The 14852-nt window shown below is 46.0% G+C and overlaps 1 protein-coding gene across 1 annotated transcript in view; it reads left to right on the plus strand.

The window, feature by feature from the left end:
• The window catches only part of LOC147097324 (semaphorin-7A-like), a 76734-nt gene that overhangs the window by 22891 nt on the left and 38991 nt on the right, over positions 1–14852 (plus strand). Inside the window, exons 3-6 of the mRNA XM_085972199.1 lie at positions 10066–10119; positions 11447–11545; positions 13290–13392; positions 13478–13594. Coding sequence (XP_085828325.1) covers positions 10066–10119; positions 11447–11545; positions 13290–13392; positions 13478–13594 — 373 coding nt within the window. The remainder of the gene's footprint in view (positions 1–10065; positions 10120–11446; positions 11546–13289; positions 13393–13477; positions 13595–14852) is intronic.

Raw genomic sequence — 14852 nt, forward strand, 5'->3', positions numbered from 1 at the left:
CCACTATGCCACCGTGCTCCATATCTAGCATGGAATAAGCATCCATTGTAGATTTGGTTTAATTAATGAAACTGTTGTCCAATGGGGAACACAGAAAAGTGTTGGGGCAACTATAACAGTGGTAACTCAGACTGCCTGTCTGTAATCTCTTTGTTTCCTGGTTTAATCATGAATTACAAATACATAATTGACAGAGCATTTCCTTAGTAAGTTTATCTCTGTTGCTATGATTTAATCGCCAGTAAATTAAATTTCTGGTCAGCCTGAGTAACAATGTTTGTAAAACTATTTCAGGATATGAGGTTAGAATTTCCAAGACTTCGCCTATGGGCGAGGCACCATGACTGTCATAGGCATCCATCGGGAACAAAATGGGCAGTAGGAAATATCCACCCTATGAGTCTATGTGTATCCTTAAACCACATCAAAATAGATTGTATTTTTAAACTAAAATACGTGGCTGTCACTCCTAACACATATCCCCGATTTCAATTGCTCCACCATTGGTGGCTGTGTCTTCAGCTGCCTGAGGCCCTAAGCTCTGGAATTCCCTCCCTAAACCTCTCCGCCTTTCTCTCCTCCTTTAAGACGCTCCTTAAAACCTACCTCTTTGACCAAGCTTTTGGTCACCTGTCCTAATATCTTCTTGGTGTCAAATTTTGTTTGACAATGCTCCTGTGAGGTGCCTTGGGATATTCCGTGACATTAAAGGCGTTATATAAATGCAAGTTGTTGTTGTTCTACACTAGTTGAATTGCAGCCCACTGCAGCTCGTCCACCCTGCAGAGCACCCATCTGCTGACTGCTCCTTGCATGCTCCTCCGACTCACTGAGCCCAATCCCAAACACAGGGCAGAGGCAGGGCCATTTCCTTCTCCTCACCAAACAGCCCAGGTATCATCAACTTGAAACCAGCCAGCATTTTAAGAGAAGGACGATCAGCCCCCAATCAGCATGTGGTACCAGGGAGCGATGAAAAGCAGTCACGATTGTCTCTTAGTTCACTAAGTTGCAGATTTCATTGCATTGCTTTGGAAGGTGCTGAGTGGAGACCATCTGTCCTTTATCCACCCCCCTCAATGGTGGGAACATAAGAACATAAGATGTAGGAGCAGGAGTAGGTCATTGGGCCTCTCGAGCCTGCTCCGCCATTCAATGAGATCATGGCTGATCTGATCTTGGCCTCAACTCCACTCCCCTGCCCGCTCCCCATAACCCTCGACTCCCTTATCGTTCAAAAATCTGTCTATCTCCGCCTTAAATATATTCAATGACCCAGCCTCCACAGCTCACTGGGATAGAGAATTCCAAAGATTCACAGCCCTCTGAGAGAAGAAATTCCTCCTCGTTTCCGATTTAAAAGGGTGCCCCCTTATTCTGAAATTATGCCCCCTAGTTCTAGATTCCCCCACGAGGGGAAACATCCTCTCTGCATCCACCCTGTCAAGCCCCCTCAGAATCTTATATGTTTCAATAAGATCCCCTCTCATTCTTCTAAACTCCAATGAGTATAGGCCCAACCTGCTCAACCTTTCTTCATAAGACAACCCCTTCATCCCAGGAATCAACCACGTGAACCTTCTCTGAACTGCCTCCAATGCAAGTATATCCTTCCTTAAATAAGGAGACCAAAACTGTACGCAGTACTCCAGGTGTGGTCTCACCAACGTCCTGTACAGCTGTAACAGGACTTCCCTACTTTTATACTCCATTCTCTTTGCAATAAAGGCCAACACTCCATTTGCCTTCCTAACATTGGAGAGAGAGAGAGAGAGAGAAACATCTCGAGCCACTTAAGTGGTCAGCAGCTAAAAGCTGCAGATTGCTTGTTCCTCAACGATCGTTGGCTGTAGAAAGTGTGTGATCTGACCAGGAGAAAAAGTTGAGAAAATTAGGAGACATAATACCTGCAAACAGAAATAAACATTCTCACAAATCACAAGTGAAAAAGAAAGAAAAGGAAGAACTTGCATTCACCTAGCACCTTTCACATCCTCAGGATGCCCGACAGTGCTTCCCGGCCAAATTAATTATTTCGCACAATAGTGTGCAAAGCTGCGGTCCTGAAATGAGTGACATTTCCGACCTCCCGACATCACAGTGTATAAGCACGGATGTGACCTTTAGAACACACACCACTGTTAGGGGTGGAAACCAATTTTTCAATCTTATCGGGTAGTCGGACAAGTTTGTTTGGAGAACCTAGAATCCGGAAAAAGGGACAATTGAGGTTCAGTAGCAGTGGAGAGGACCAGCCAGGGTGATTTATTGCAACAGAGAATCAGACCTGGGGAAGCTGCTATCCCGAAGGCAGGGGATCTGCGGCTGGGCTGGTAATGAAGGAGAAGCATCTGGGAAGGCGCTGAACATCTCGAGTCTCTTCACCGGGAGCAAGCGGAAGCCAAGCGCAGCCAGCGCAAGGAGCGCACGTCAACCCAAGCACCCCACCCACCCGCCCCTTCAACCACCGTCTGCCCCACCTGTGACAGAGACTGTAGGTCCCGCATTGGACTCATCAGTCACCTGCGAACTCATTTTTAATGTGGAAGCAAGTCATCCTCGGTTCCGAGGGACTGCCTAAGAGAGAGAAAGAGAGAGAGAATGAAGGTTGCCAGATTGGGTAACGCTGGAAGCTAATCCATTGCAAGAGTAGGTTGTTATAAAGGAGAAGCCTTAAATAAAATTTAAATTAGCAGGAGTGTGGGATGAATGGAATGGAGGAATGTCTCATATTGTGTGGGATTAAATGTGTGAGCCCTCACAATCTTCCTTTCACTCACTTTAATTTAAATTCAAGCTGTCTCCAAACATTGGCTATTTTGCTTGTCCCAAGAGATTGTTTTCAGCATTATTGTATCAATGAGACATCGTTCACTGTATAGAAAATGTGAGCAAGATCTGGGAACAATGTAGTTCAAGAAAACTGGACAGAATTCTTTGGGGGGCGGAAGGGGGGGAGTTATTCTTTAGACTTCGACGAACATTTTGTATTCAAACATTTTAACAGGAAGGAAAAGGGGAATAACCAGCAGAGAATAAAAATGCTTGGGTTAATTGTTGAAACTGCAGCCTAACTGGGAATACAAGTGTGAGGAAAAGGCCTGAACTATGACCGTGGTAAATCCACTTACAGCAAATAGGGACTTTCTGATTCTAAACAGGATACAGTAATTAGCTTAACCGGAACCTGCTATCTCTATCGGCTAATTGTTTACTTTTAGTTTAATCTGTTTGTGCTGAAAAGGCTTTAATGTTCTTTCCATAATGGGGTGTCCAAAATTGCACACGGTACTCCAATCATGGCCTAACCACTGCCCTGTACTAATTCCTCATTGCCAATTTTCCTCTTGTACCTGATGGCCCTATTTATAAAACCCAAAATGCTGTTGGTGTCTTTCCATTGATACAGACTCCCATTCCCTGCTCTGTTCCTTAAGTCTGTTATAAAATTCTACAAAAAAATAAAGCTTGTAAACGCTGGGTGTACATGAAAGCGTCTGATATATGCCATCAGAGATAGATTCCATAATTGTCAATTGTGTTAGGGAATCATCAGGTGCTGGGATATCCAGGTGCTGTTTTCTTTGGCAATGGATGACATTCCAGGACTAGTTAGCAGTTTGAGAAACTACATCCATGTATCCTAGGATATTATAAATGATAACTGAGTCAGTCGGGTGAATCTAGTCAATGACATTGGTGCCTGAATGAAAAGAAAGGCCTACTTTTATATAGCGCCTTTCACAACTACCGGACGTCCAAAAACACTTTACAGCCAATGAAGTAGTTTTAAAGTGTAGTCGCTGTTGTAATTTAGGAAACACAGCAGTCAATTATGCGCACAGCAAGCACCCACAAACAGCAATGTGATAATGACCAATATTATTATATCAATGAGGGGATAACTCACCTGCTCGTCTTCGAAATAGTGCCATGGGGTCTTTTGTGTCTCATCCGAAAGACAGCACCTCCGACAGGGCAGCACTCTCTCAGTACTCCACTGGAGTGTCAGCCTAGATTTTTGTGCTCAAGTCCCTGGAGTGAGGACTTGAACCCACAACCTTCTGATATCAAGAGGCAAAGGTGCTACCAACAGAGCCACAGCTAATATCTAAATATAAATTGGACCAGAGCAATACACTTAAAACCTTTTGGGAACAGCTTTCCAGACCACAAAACAGCACCTTATGTCAACCATCATTCATTGTATAAAATACAAAGATGTTCTAATCACTTGTGAATGCAATGGAAAGTCACATAATACTCATTCAGTCATCACTTTTCACCTTTTATATTTGGGACAATTGAAGCTGTCTGCTTTGTTCACCTTATCATCACTCCGGTTCATATTAATTACATGAAAGACGTACATTTCTTGCATTTCTATAGCGCCTTTCACAACCACCGGACGTCTCAAAGCGCTTTACAGCCAATGAAGTACTATTTGGAGTGTAGTCACTGTTGTAATGTGGGAAACACAGCAGCCAATTTGCACACAGCACGCTCCCACAAACATCAATGTGATAATGACATGGGATTTTTTTAGGGATGCTGATTGAGGGATAAATATTGGCCAGGACACCAGGGATAACTCCCCTGCTCTTCTTCGAAATAGTGCCGTGGGATCTTTTATGTCCATCTCAGAGAGCAGACGGGGCCTCGGTTTAACATCTCATCTAAAAAACAGCACCTCCGACAGCACAGCACTCCCCTGGGTGTGGTAGCCTAGATTTATATACTCAAGTCCCTGGAGTGGGACTTGAACCTACAGCCTTCATGATTTAGAGGCAAGGTGTGCTACCCACTGAGCCACAGCTGACACTTGAGTTGACAGATGAGTTTAACAATGCTAACACAGTTATTAATCAATTAGGCCAAATGATACATTGCAGCCTTTTCCCAGGAAGTATTTTGAGTTATGGAGGCATTGCTTTTTTTTAACTAAAAAGTAGCAGGAAATTCAAGCCAACCACTTATATTGGCTTGGTGACAATCTTGTACTAGGCTAAGTGACCATAATAAATGACATCTGCAGTATTTTGCTATCATAATAAATGACATCATGATTGTGTTTAACCATTGACTGGCGTCCAGCTACAAATTCATGACCGATTCTCTCCTGTAAATTTGGAGTTGGATAATACTTTTCTAAAGTCTGAACTTTAATTGCAGGCAAGAATATTGTAAAATAAATTAGGGATTGTTCTCCTTAGAGCAAAGAAGGTTAAGGGGAGATTTAGTGGAGGTATTCAAAATGATGACTGTTTTTGATAGAGTAGATAGGGAGAAATTGCTTCCATTGGCAGGGGGGGGGGGGTCAGGCACCTGAAGTTGCAGGTTTGCGATAATTGATGATAAATCCTAGGGGGAGATAAGGAGAATTTTTTTTAATGCAGTGAGTTGTTATGATCTGGAATGCACTACCGCAAATGTAACGCCCTTATTCAAAAAAGGAGGGAGACAGAAAGCAGTTAGCCTAACTTCTGTCATTGGCAAAATTGCTCGAATCCATTATTAAGGAAGTACAGTAAACTCTTTCGTATCCGGCACCGACGGGACCGGGATGGTGCCAGTTGATTAAAAATTCTGGAGTACGGAGAGGTATATCTACCGAGGCTATTTTTAACAAACAAAAATAAAATAAGATTTGAATGCTATTTACATAACATGACCAACTTTTATCTGGCATAATCCTTATCTGGACATCAATTTTCAGCTTCCACTGGCCAAGTGTACATTGCCCTCCAAGTAACTTATCCACACCAATGCCTTCTATATAGCTTATCCATACTCACATTTCAGTCTCTACCTAACTCACCAACAGCCAGACACCTTTTTCTTCTGGGTAAGTCCCTATGAAATGTTTATTATTCCCTACCAACTGTATATTATTCCCTATACAACTGAAGATTTCCGACCCATCACCTGACAGCCATGAATCCATCGGGTGGTTAACACACACCTGTAAACCTCCAAATGGAGAAAATTCAGCTCTTTCTCCCCGACAGGGATTGAGTGCATAATCTGACTGTCCTTGATGTTAACTCCTCTCACCAACAAGTGCTCCATTTCCCAGCACTGTCATTTGTGACAATGATGAGCAAAGAGAAACAGCAACAAACAAACCCCAGGGGGGAAAAATTCAGTATCGCCCCATTTGGGGCGCCGTTATCGGCCGTGCGCAAAGTTCAGCACCCGGCGCTAATTATCGCCTCCGACAGCAAACTTGGCTTTTATCGCCCCTGGAGATGATTGGAGCGCTGAATCAGGCGCTTCACACCTGTCTTAAGGCGCAAAGGCCGAGGAGCGAGGCGCTACCTCAGAGTGCTGGCGAAGCAAGGAAGGGCAAATCAAAATGAACCTGCAAAGTGCTGCTCAGTACTCAAAACTCCTTCACACAGCGTTGAATCTCTCCAGAAGTCTCTCTCTCTCTCTCTCTCTCTCTCTCAGAATGCGTGGTGCAAAAATGTCACCGACAAAAAAAGGCAGGAAGCGGTCGCTTTTAAATAGCGCTCCCGCAGTCCCTTTCTGACAGCAAAATGCTCCCCTCAACCTGTCGTTACTAGCGGCAGGCGGTAAGGCAGGGGGCGCCACTCAATATCCGGTCCGGGGCGCTAACGGGGCGTTGCGCACTCAACTGACGTCACAATCTGCCGGCGCAGGAGATCGTGGCGGTAGTGTTTAGCGCCGCCACAAAATGTCTAGTTAATTTTGCGAGCGGCACAAACATCGCCGCGCCCGGCCTCTATTTGCTTTGCGCCCCAATTGGCGCCCTCTTAAGGCGCTAACGGGAGGCGCAAACAACTGAATTTTTCCCCCCATAAGTTTTAAAAAGAAATTTCTCAGCATCCCAAGAGAATCCAGTGATTTCAGAAAATGAATTTCACATCAAATCGGCAATAGAACCTGGGACTTCCCGAGTCTACATGGCACAGTAACATACTGAACAATGAACTCATCCTTTGAGTCTCTGGGAAACACCTATTAAATTCTAAATTAGCTGCCATTCTCAATATTCTGAAGCAAACAGAAACTAAGGGCTCGATTTTCCAAGCCCCGAGGAGGCGAGTTTGGAGGCAGGAGTGGTGGGAATATTGCAGAATCGGGGGGCACGAACCCATCCCGCCCCCAACCCGCCTCCGTGCCAATGTCTCAGGAGGCGGGGACCCGACCTGTGCTGGGAGCCGCCTCCCCGAGGCGGGAAGGCGATTAGTGCCAATTAACTGCCTGTTAACAGGCAGTTAACAGGCAGTTTTTTGCCTATTCCCTATTTTTAGCCCTGAAGTGTGGGCTTCCCGACGGCTCCGAACCACGCCAAGTTAGCGAGGCGGGCCGTCGGTCTGAAGGGGTTGGAGGGGTTGAGATGTCCGTTGTGCAGGTGAGTAATGGGTGCATGTGTGCAGAGGTACGTGTGTGAGGTGAGTGTAAAGTGTTTTAATAAGTTTTACTTACCTTTACTTTCTCCTGCAGGCTTCCTCCCTTCAGTTCTCGGGAGTCCCTCAGCTCACCGGCACAGAAAGCAGAACGGCCGCTGAACTGTCAAAAGCTGCAGCCTCTGCTTTCTGGTCTGGAGAGATCTCTAACTGAGTCTGAGTAGAAGGACTCAAGTTAGAAGACAGATTGTCCGTGTTTGATAGCTTCACAGAGCTGTCAAACGCTGATTTTTCATCTGTCAATAGCTCTTGACAGATGAAATGTCAATCGCTGACGTCACCAGTAACCAGGTGTCCCTTAATTGGCCTGCTGAGCCCGCTGGGCGGGCTTAACAAGGTCAATCAAGGGAAAATAGTGTGGGTTGGCCACAAGTCGATGGAGGCGGGACTACAACCCAAAAAGTGGGAGTCCCGCCTCCAAAAGCTCCCCATTGACAAAATCCAGCCCTAAGACTTGGACTCGGCAACTTTTCCGGTTATTGAGGTGTTGTTTGCTGAGTATCAATTTTGCTGGTTATTAGAGAATTCTGGATGATTAAGTGCCGTTTAAACAAAAGTTTACTGTAGTAGCAGGGCATTTAGAAAATCATAATACACTCAAACAGAGTCAACATGGTTTTATGAAAGGGAAATCGTGTTTGCAAATCTATTAGAGTTCTTTGAGGAGGTAACGAGCAGGGTGGATCAAGGGGAACGAGTAGATGTCGTGTATTTGGATTTCCAAAAGACATTCGACATGGTGCCACATAAAAGGTTACTGCACAAGATAAGAGCTCATGGTGTTGGGGGTAATACATTAAATTGGATAGAGGATTGACTAACTAACAGAAAACAGAGTCGGGATAAATGGGTCATTTTCAGGATGGCAATCTGTAACTAGTGGGGTGCCACAAGGATCAGTGCTGGGGCCTCAACGATTTTCAATCTATATTAATGACTTGGATGAAGGAAGCGAGTGTATTGTAGCCAAATTTGTGGATGATACAAAGATAGGTGGGAAAGCAAGTTGTGAGGAGGAATAAAGGGCTACTTTTAGCGCCCCGGAAATTGAGTGGTTGCGCCCCAAGAGGGAAGCGGGGCGCCAATGGCTTTATCTAACTAGTGTTCGGTGATGGTGGAACAGAAAGAAACAGATTTTTCAAAAAGACTACAGTAGCAAAAATCAAGTCTTTTTCTCAATCTGATGAATTCATCAGGAACAACTGTTTCTCTAACACAGCGTCCATCCCCGCCCTGACACGGGGAGGCTGTGCTGGCAGCCTTTGGTAAAGCCGGTGATCCGGTACATTGGAGTTCAGCAGAACGCAGTGTCTTTGTAATTTGCTTGCACCCCGTCTGCCCTCTCAGGTGGACGTAAAAGATCTCATGGCACTATTTGAAGAGGAACAGGGGAGCTCGCCCTGGTGTCCCGGTTAATATTTATCCCTCCGCCAACACCTTAAAACACATGGGGGTAGATTTTGCCGAACCTGTCGGGAAGAAGGCGGGACTTCCCCTTTCGGGTTTTTGACCCGCCTACTTCGACGTCCGGCCAATCCGCGCGATTTTCCCTTGATTGACCTTGTTGAGCCCGCCCAGCGGGCTCAGCAGGCCAATTAAGGGCCACCCGGCAACAGGTGATGTCACAGACTGAAATTTCATCTGTCAAGAGTTCTTGACAGATGAAATATCAGTGTCTCACAGCTGTTTGAAGCTGTGAAACATTGACACTCTGAGTTCTAAGCTGAGTCATTCTGCACAGACTCAGTTAGAACTCTCACCGGCACTCAAAGCTGAAGGCTGTCACTTTTGACAGATCGCAGCCGTTCAGCTTTCAGTTCCGGCTGAGTGATGCGCTCCCGATGGCTACAGGAAGAAAGGCTGTTAAGGTAAGTACAGGTAAGTAAAAGTTCTTTACACACTTTAGACACACCAAACACACTTACCTTTGCATTCATGCACCCATCACTCACCTGAGCGCCGACATCGCGACCCCTCCAACTCCTTCAACCCGACGGCCCGCCTGCTCTACCTGGCGTGATTTGGAGCCATCGGGAAACCCACACGAAACCCCTCAAAATAGGGATTAGGCTAAAAACTGCCTGTTAACTACCTGTTAACAGGCAGTTAATTGGCACTAATCCCTTCCCGCCTGGTTTCGGCGGGTCCCAGTGCGGGGCGGGTACCCGCCGCCCCTGAAACTTACGTGGGGCGGGGTTTTGGGCGGGGTGGTGTCGGGACCCCCAAATTTAGGATTTCCCCCCCCCCACACGCCTGAAACCCCACCTGACGGCTTCCCGAAAATCTAGCCCCATATGATCTGTTTGCGGGAGCTTGCTGTGCGCAAATTGGCTGCCGCGTTTCCTACATTACAACAGTGACCAAACTTTAAAAGTAGTTCTTGGCTGTAAAGCGCTTTGGGATGTCCTGAGGTTGTGTAAGGCGCTATATAGATACAAGTCTTTCTTCATTACAGTCCCACTGTAAGATACTACTACAACATTATTAAACTGCTGTATTGGCATCGTAATTGGGGCAGGATTGTGCACAGCCTCACAATGGTGCAACAACGGAGTAAGATCAGCTGTGTTATATTTTATATTAAAGAGCATTGTCCAGCATCAGTCACCACCTTTATCTCTTCACCCTCCAGATTGTAGTGCCTATTGATTCCGATGCCACCGCAAAATGCAACAAAGACAACTTGGTGAGTTCTGCTCTGGAAAACCTGTCAGTCCATTTCATGTTGTTGAAACTCTACAATTAAAGGAATTTCCCGGGAGAAGGCTCTGTAATGGTCTTATAATCAAGTATTTGTACAACTCCCTCCCCAGCTGTTTCTCTCAAACATTTATTTGTTATTATTAAGTGGAAACATTCACCCGTGGCTAACTAGCTTGCTAATGAGAGCCGTCATTTTTTGCACCACTCCTGAACTATAAACATGGTTCCTGGCAGACCCCCTCCCCAATGATCCAACGTTACTTGGCCACTTCAGAGGCCAGTTAATAACGTGCAGTTTTCATTATCAATGTGGACATGGGAATGACTAACATGTAAAGGTCAGACATAAGCAATGTTGAGTCTGAGTGTCCCAGATATGCTTATTCTAAATCACTGGACACAGACAACAAGAATAACTTAAACAGGTCTTTACTAATCGAAGGTCAGGGCTGAACTGCTTAGCAAATTACTACACAGAGTTTATATACCGGTGTGGTCACCACCGGTACTACAATATACAGTAGCCAAGAGAAAGTAGTCCATCTCTTAAGGTAGTCCCTTAAGGTGGTACAGGTTACATACACCACAAGCAATGTTCCCTCTGAGCTGCGCGGACGCACAGCTGTCTGCTGGTCCCGCGCAGCCCGCGACCGGCTTTTCCAACATGAAGTTTCAGGCATTGACTGCCCGAGCCCTCCAGCATTGTCCCTTTCAGAGTAGGTGGGGTTGGTGGAGGGCACCTCATTTGCATAGGGCTAGTGGGCACCTGTGTTACTAGGGATTCATCCCGGGCGCCCGCTAATCCAAGGAAGCTGCAAAATGCAGCGTTTGGCCTGTTGGCTTGGGAGGGATGCTGTGTCCTCCCTCCCCACCCCGAAAAGCTAGACTATATCGCCAGCAACCGTCTTTAAAAAAAAATGTTTTTAAAATTGTTCCCTTCCCTCCTCATGGCCCAGAATTAGACCCCCAATTCCGCCATCTCCTTCTTCTCAACATATCAGCCTCCGAGGATTTGTCAAGCCTCAGGGAGTCAGCGTCAGCGGCCTTGTTTGGAGCAAGGCCCTGGCCTCCACTCCAAACAAAAGCTCCTGCAGGTCTCGGCCTATTTCCAGGCCACACACCCGTTGGAGTTGCTGAGGTTGTTGTGCTGGACGGGCTGTGGCATTTTTGGCCTGAGATTTTTCATATATTATTTAGAAACCTTCCTAAACACATTTTGAATGATATCTCTTTCAATGGGTATCTGCGGTATTGTGCTGTCCCATTTCTTTAACAAGGTTTAAACATTTATGACCTTTATTTAACTCCAGGGTTACTGTGAGAATTTTGTCATGGTCTTACAAAGATTCAACGCAACTCACATTCTTCTGTGTGGAACCAATGCCCAGGAACCACGATGTTGGCTATTCGTAAGTAATTTTGGATAATTTATTCCTCCTAATTGTGAGTTTCACCTTAAAGTTGTTGCCAAAGTTGGGTAGAGAGACAGCATGGGAGGGAGCTCAGACACACTGGGGGCAATTCTGACTTTGTTCGATAGTGTACAGCGGGTGATATCGGATCATTCGACCGTTATACACCTCTCCCGATCGGTCAGAGTGTATATTTGGTGGTTAAGCCGTTATTGCCTGTTATACACTATTTCCCAAAGTCAGAATTACCCCCCAATGCGCCACAAACCTGCAACGTAATCGAGGAAATCCCATGGACATTAGTGTGATGCAAATGGTGTTCCTCCTTCTACAAAGCAAATTTCACAAACCCAATTTCATGGCCATGCCTCTAAAATGCCTGACATCATTTCAAAGGAAGGAGTCAAATTGTAATAAACGTATCATGTATCTCGACTACTTTGGTAATTGCACTGTCGCTGAGCATGCTTATTTCTGATGAAATACATTCTGAGACAAGAACATAAGAACGTAAGAAATAGGAGCAGGAGTCGGCCATTCGGCCCCTCGAGCCTGCTCCGCCATTCAATAAGATCATGGCTGATCTTCGATCTCAGCCCCACTTTCCCTCCCAATCACCACAACCCATGATTCCCTTAGAGACCAAAAATCTATCGATCTCTGTCTTGAATATACTCAACGACTGAGCCTCCACAGCCCTCTGGGGCAGAGAATTCCAAAGATTCACCACCCTCTGAGTGAAGAAATTCCTCCTCATCTCAGTCCTAAATGGCCGACCCCTTATCCTGAGACAATGCCCCCTAGCTAGACTCTCCAGCCAGGGGAAACAGCCTCTCCACATCTACCCTGACTACCCCTCTCAGAATCTTGTATGTTTCAAATGAGATCACCTCTCATTCTTCTAAACTCCAGAGTGTATAGGCCCAGTCTACTCAATTTCTCCTCCTAGGACAACCCTCTCATCCCAGGAATCAATCCAGTGAACCTTCGTTACACCCCCTCGAAGACATGTATGTTCTTCCTTAGGTACGGAGACCAAAATTGTGCACAATACTCCAGGTGTGGTCTCACCAAAGCCCTGTACAATTGCAGCAAGATTTCCTTACTCTTGTACTCCAAGCCCCTTGCAATAAAGGCCAACATGCCATTTGCCTTCCTAATTGTTTGCTGTACCTGCATGTTAACTTTCTGTGTTTTGTGTAGAAGGACATTTAATAGTGTCTCACCATTTAAAAAATATTCTGTTTTTTGTATTCTTCCTACCTAAGTGGAATAGCCTCACATTTCCCCACATTATACTCCATCATGCCACATTCTTGCCCACTCACTTAGCCTGTCTATATCCCTTAGCAGCCTCTTTCTGTCCTCCTCACAGCTTACTTTCCCACCTAGCTTTGTATCATCAGCAAACGTGGATACATTACGCTCGGTCCACTCATCTAAGCCATTAATATAGATTGTAAATAGCTGAGGCCCCAACACTGATCCCTGCGGCACCCCAAGGAATCCTGGGACAACAACATAGGAATTGTTAGAGTTAAAAAGACCAAAGTCCAACTAGATCGTCATCTCCCATCCTGGCAGTCGGGTGATACAACAATAATGGAGTTGCTTCCGCACGCAATATTTTCTTTCTATTTAAGTAATAATCCCTCCTGGACCACTGGTCATCTGTTACATCAGATTAAACCATTCATTTTAGAAAATAAAAATGCTAACCAACCTTTTTTTTTTTACACAGTTCAAAGGTAAATTTAATCTAATTATCAACGGAGGACAACGTCCCTTAGGAATGGGTGTCTGTCCTTACACTCCAAAACAGGCCGTCACTTCATTGGTTGTGGGTAGGTCCCCTTGCAATTCAAGCTCAGAATCCTTTGGACACCAAGGACCAGCTCACTCAGTGTGTGTGTTTACTTCTAATTACAGAAGAACGACTCTATTCTGTAGCACCTTTATATAATAATGGAAACAGTGTGCATCTTCGAGGGTATAGAAGAGCAGGTGAAATGTTGTGGTTACATTCTGTTGACAAGTGGATGGCTGGTAAGTGTGAACACAATTGTTTTTCCCACCCTTGTTAAATGTTTCGAGCTCCGCGTATCTCTCTCCCACGTCACTACTGCAGGGTTGTCATATTTTTTTTCCATCTCCAATTTTCTTCCATAACCCCTCCTCTCTTAATAGCAGTACCTCACGACAGGATCAGTTCCGTGAGTGCCTCCTGAGGTTCACTAACAAGCACCACACACACCAGCAGTTATAGGCTAGGGAATAGGTCTGGAACTTCCCTTCCGGGGATACTGAGGCCAATAGAATATCCCACCCCGCCCCCCAACCCCCCCCCCCCAGCCACCACCACATTGGTTCAGATCAGAGACCTCAGCATGGACTGGAGATTGAACCTTGTGTGGCTCAATGTTGCACCTAATACTTCACTTACTCGCTGAGTTACAGAGAAGACCATCACGGCGACACAGTCATGGGGTTAATTTTCATTTTAAACTTCTGCTTGTATTTTTAACAACAAGGAAATAACTCTTCTATCCCCTGGGTAATCATTTACTGCTTGTTCTTTTCACTGGTAATAAAGGGCTGAGGGCAGCACTCCACACTCATGGGGATTGATCTTGGACCTCATTGTGCCCATTATACAAGCATAAAATGAGACATAACGAGGCCCAATTTTGAGGACCCCAACGTCCTGTGCCCTAGGGATGCCTGACAAACGCCCGAACCGAAATTGGGTCGGGTCATTATTCAGGCATCCCCGATGGCCGCCTAAAACAGGCGACAGGTTCCTTACACGTGTAAGTGAGGGACTGAGTGCTTGTTTTTGATTCTCCCACTGGAATCGGGCGGTGCTGAGCGGAGCAGGCGTCAGGATTCTTCAGTAGCCACGGTGGCTTCCAACTAAAAGGAAGTTTCCTGTGGAGCCACCAGAAGCAGGAGTGCTTCCCCGACTCAACAGTCATCGCGATTGTGCCTCACCCATTGCCCGCCCCAACTGCCTGCCCCCACTCCCGGGACTTGTCTTCAGGCCACAGCCAGCAAGGCAAACGGCCCGATATTCGTGTTCCTCACATGTGCGAGCTGCCTGTGGAGGCGTGGCGGGTACCAGACGCTCACGCATTAAACGTAAATGAGGCCCGAGGCCCAATTCTGGGCTGACCTCGGGCCTCTCGGTTGGGGCGCCTGTTGACGAATTTCTGCCCCATGATGTTTCTGGGCTGCTGCCAACACTCTTGAGTTCTCTCCTGGTGGCTGTGGGCGCCTTTCTCCTTTGCAAATAGACAAAACGTAG

This window comes from Somniosus microcephalus, chromosome 32 (genome assembly GCF_052327205.1).
Source record: "Somniosus microcephalus isolate GS21.2 chromosome 32, FLI_Smic_1.0, whole genome shotgun sequence".
In the NCBI taxonomy this organism is placed as follows: domain Eukaryota; kingdom Metazoa; phylum Chordata; class Chondrichthyes; order Squaliformes; family Somniosidae; genus Somniosus; species Somniosus microcephalus.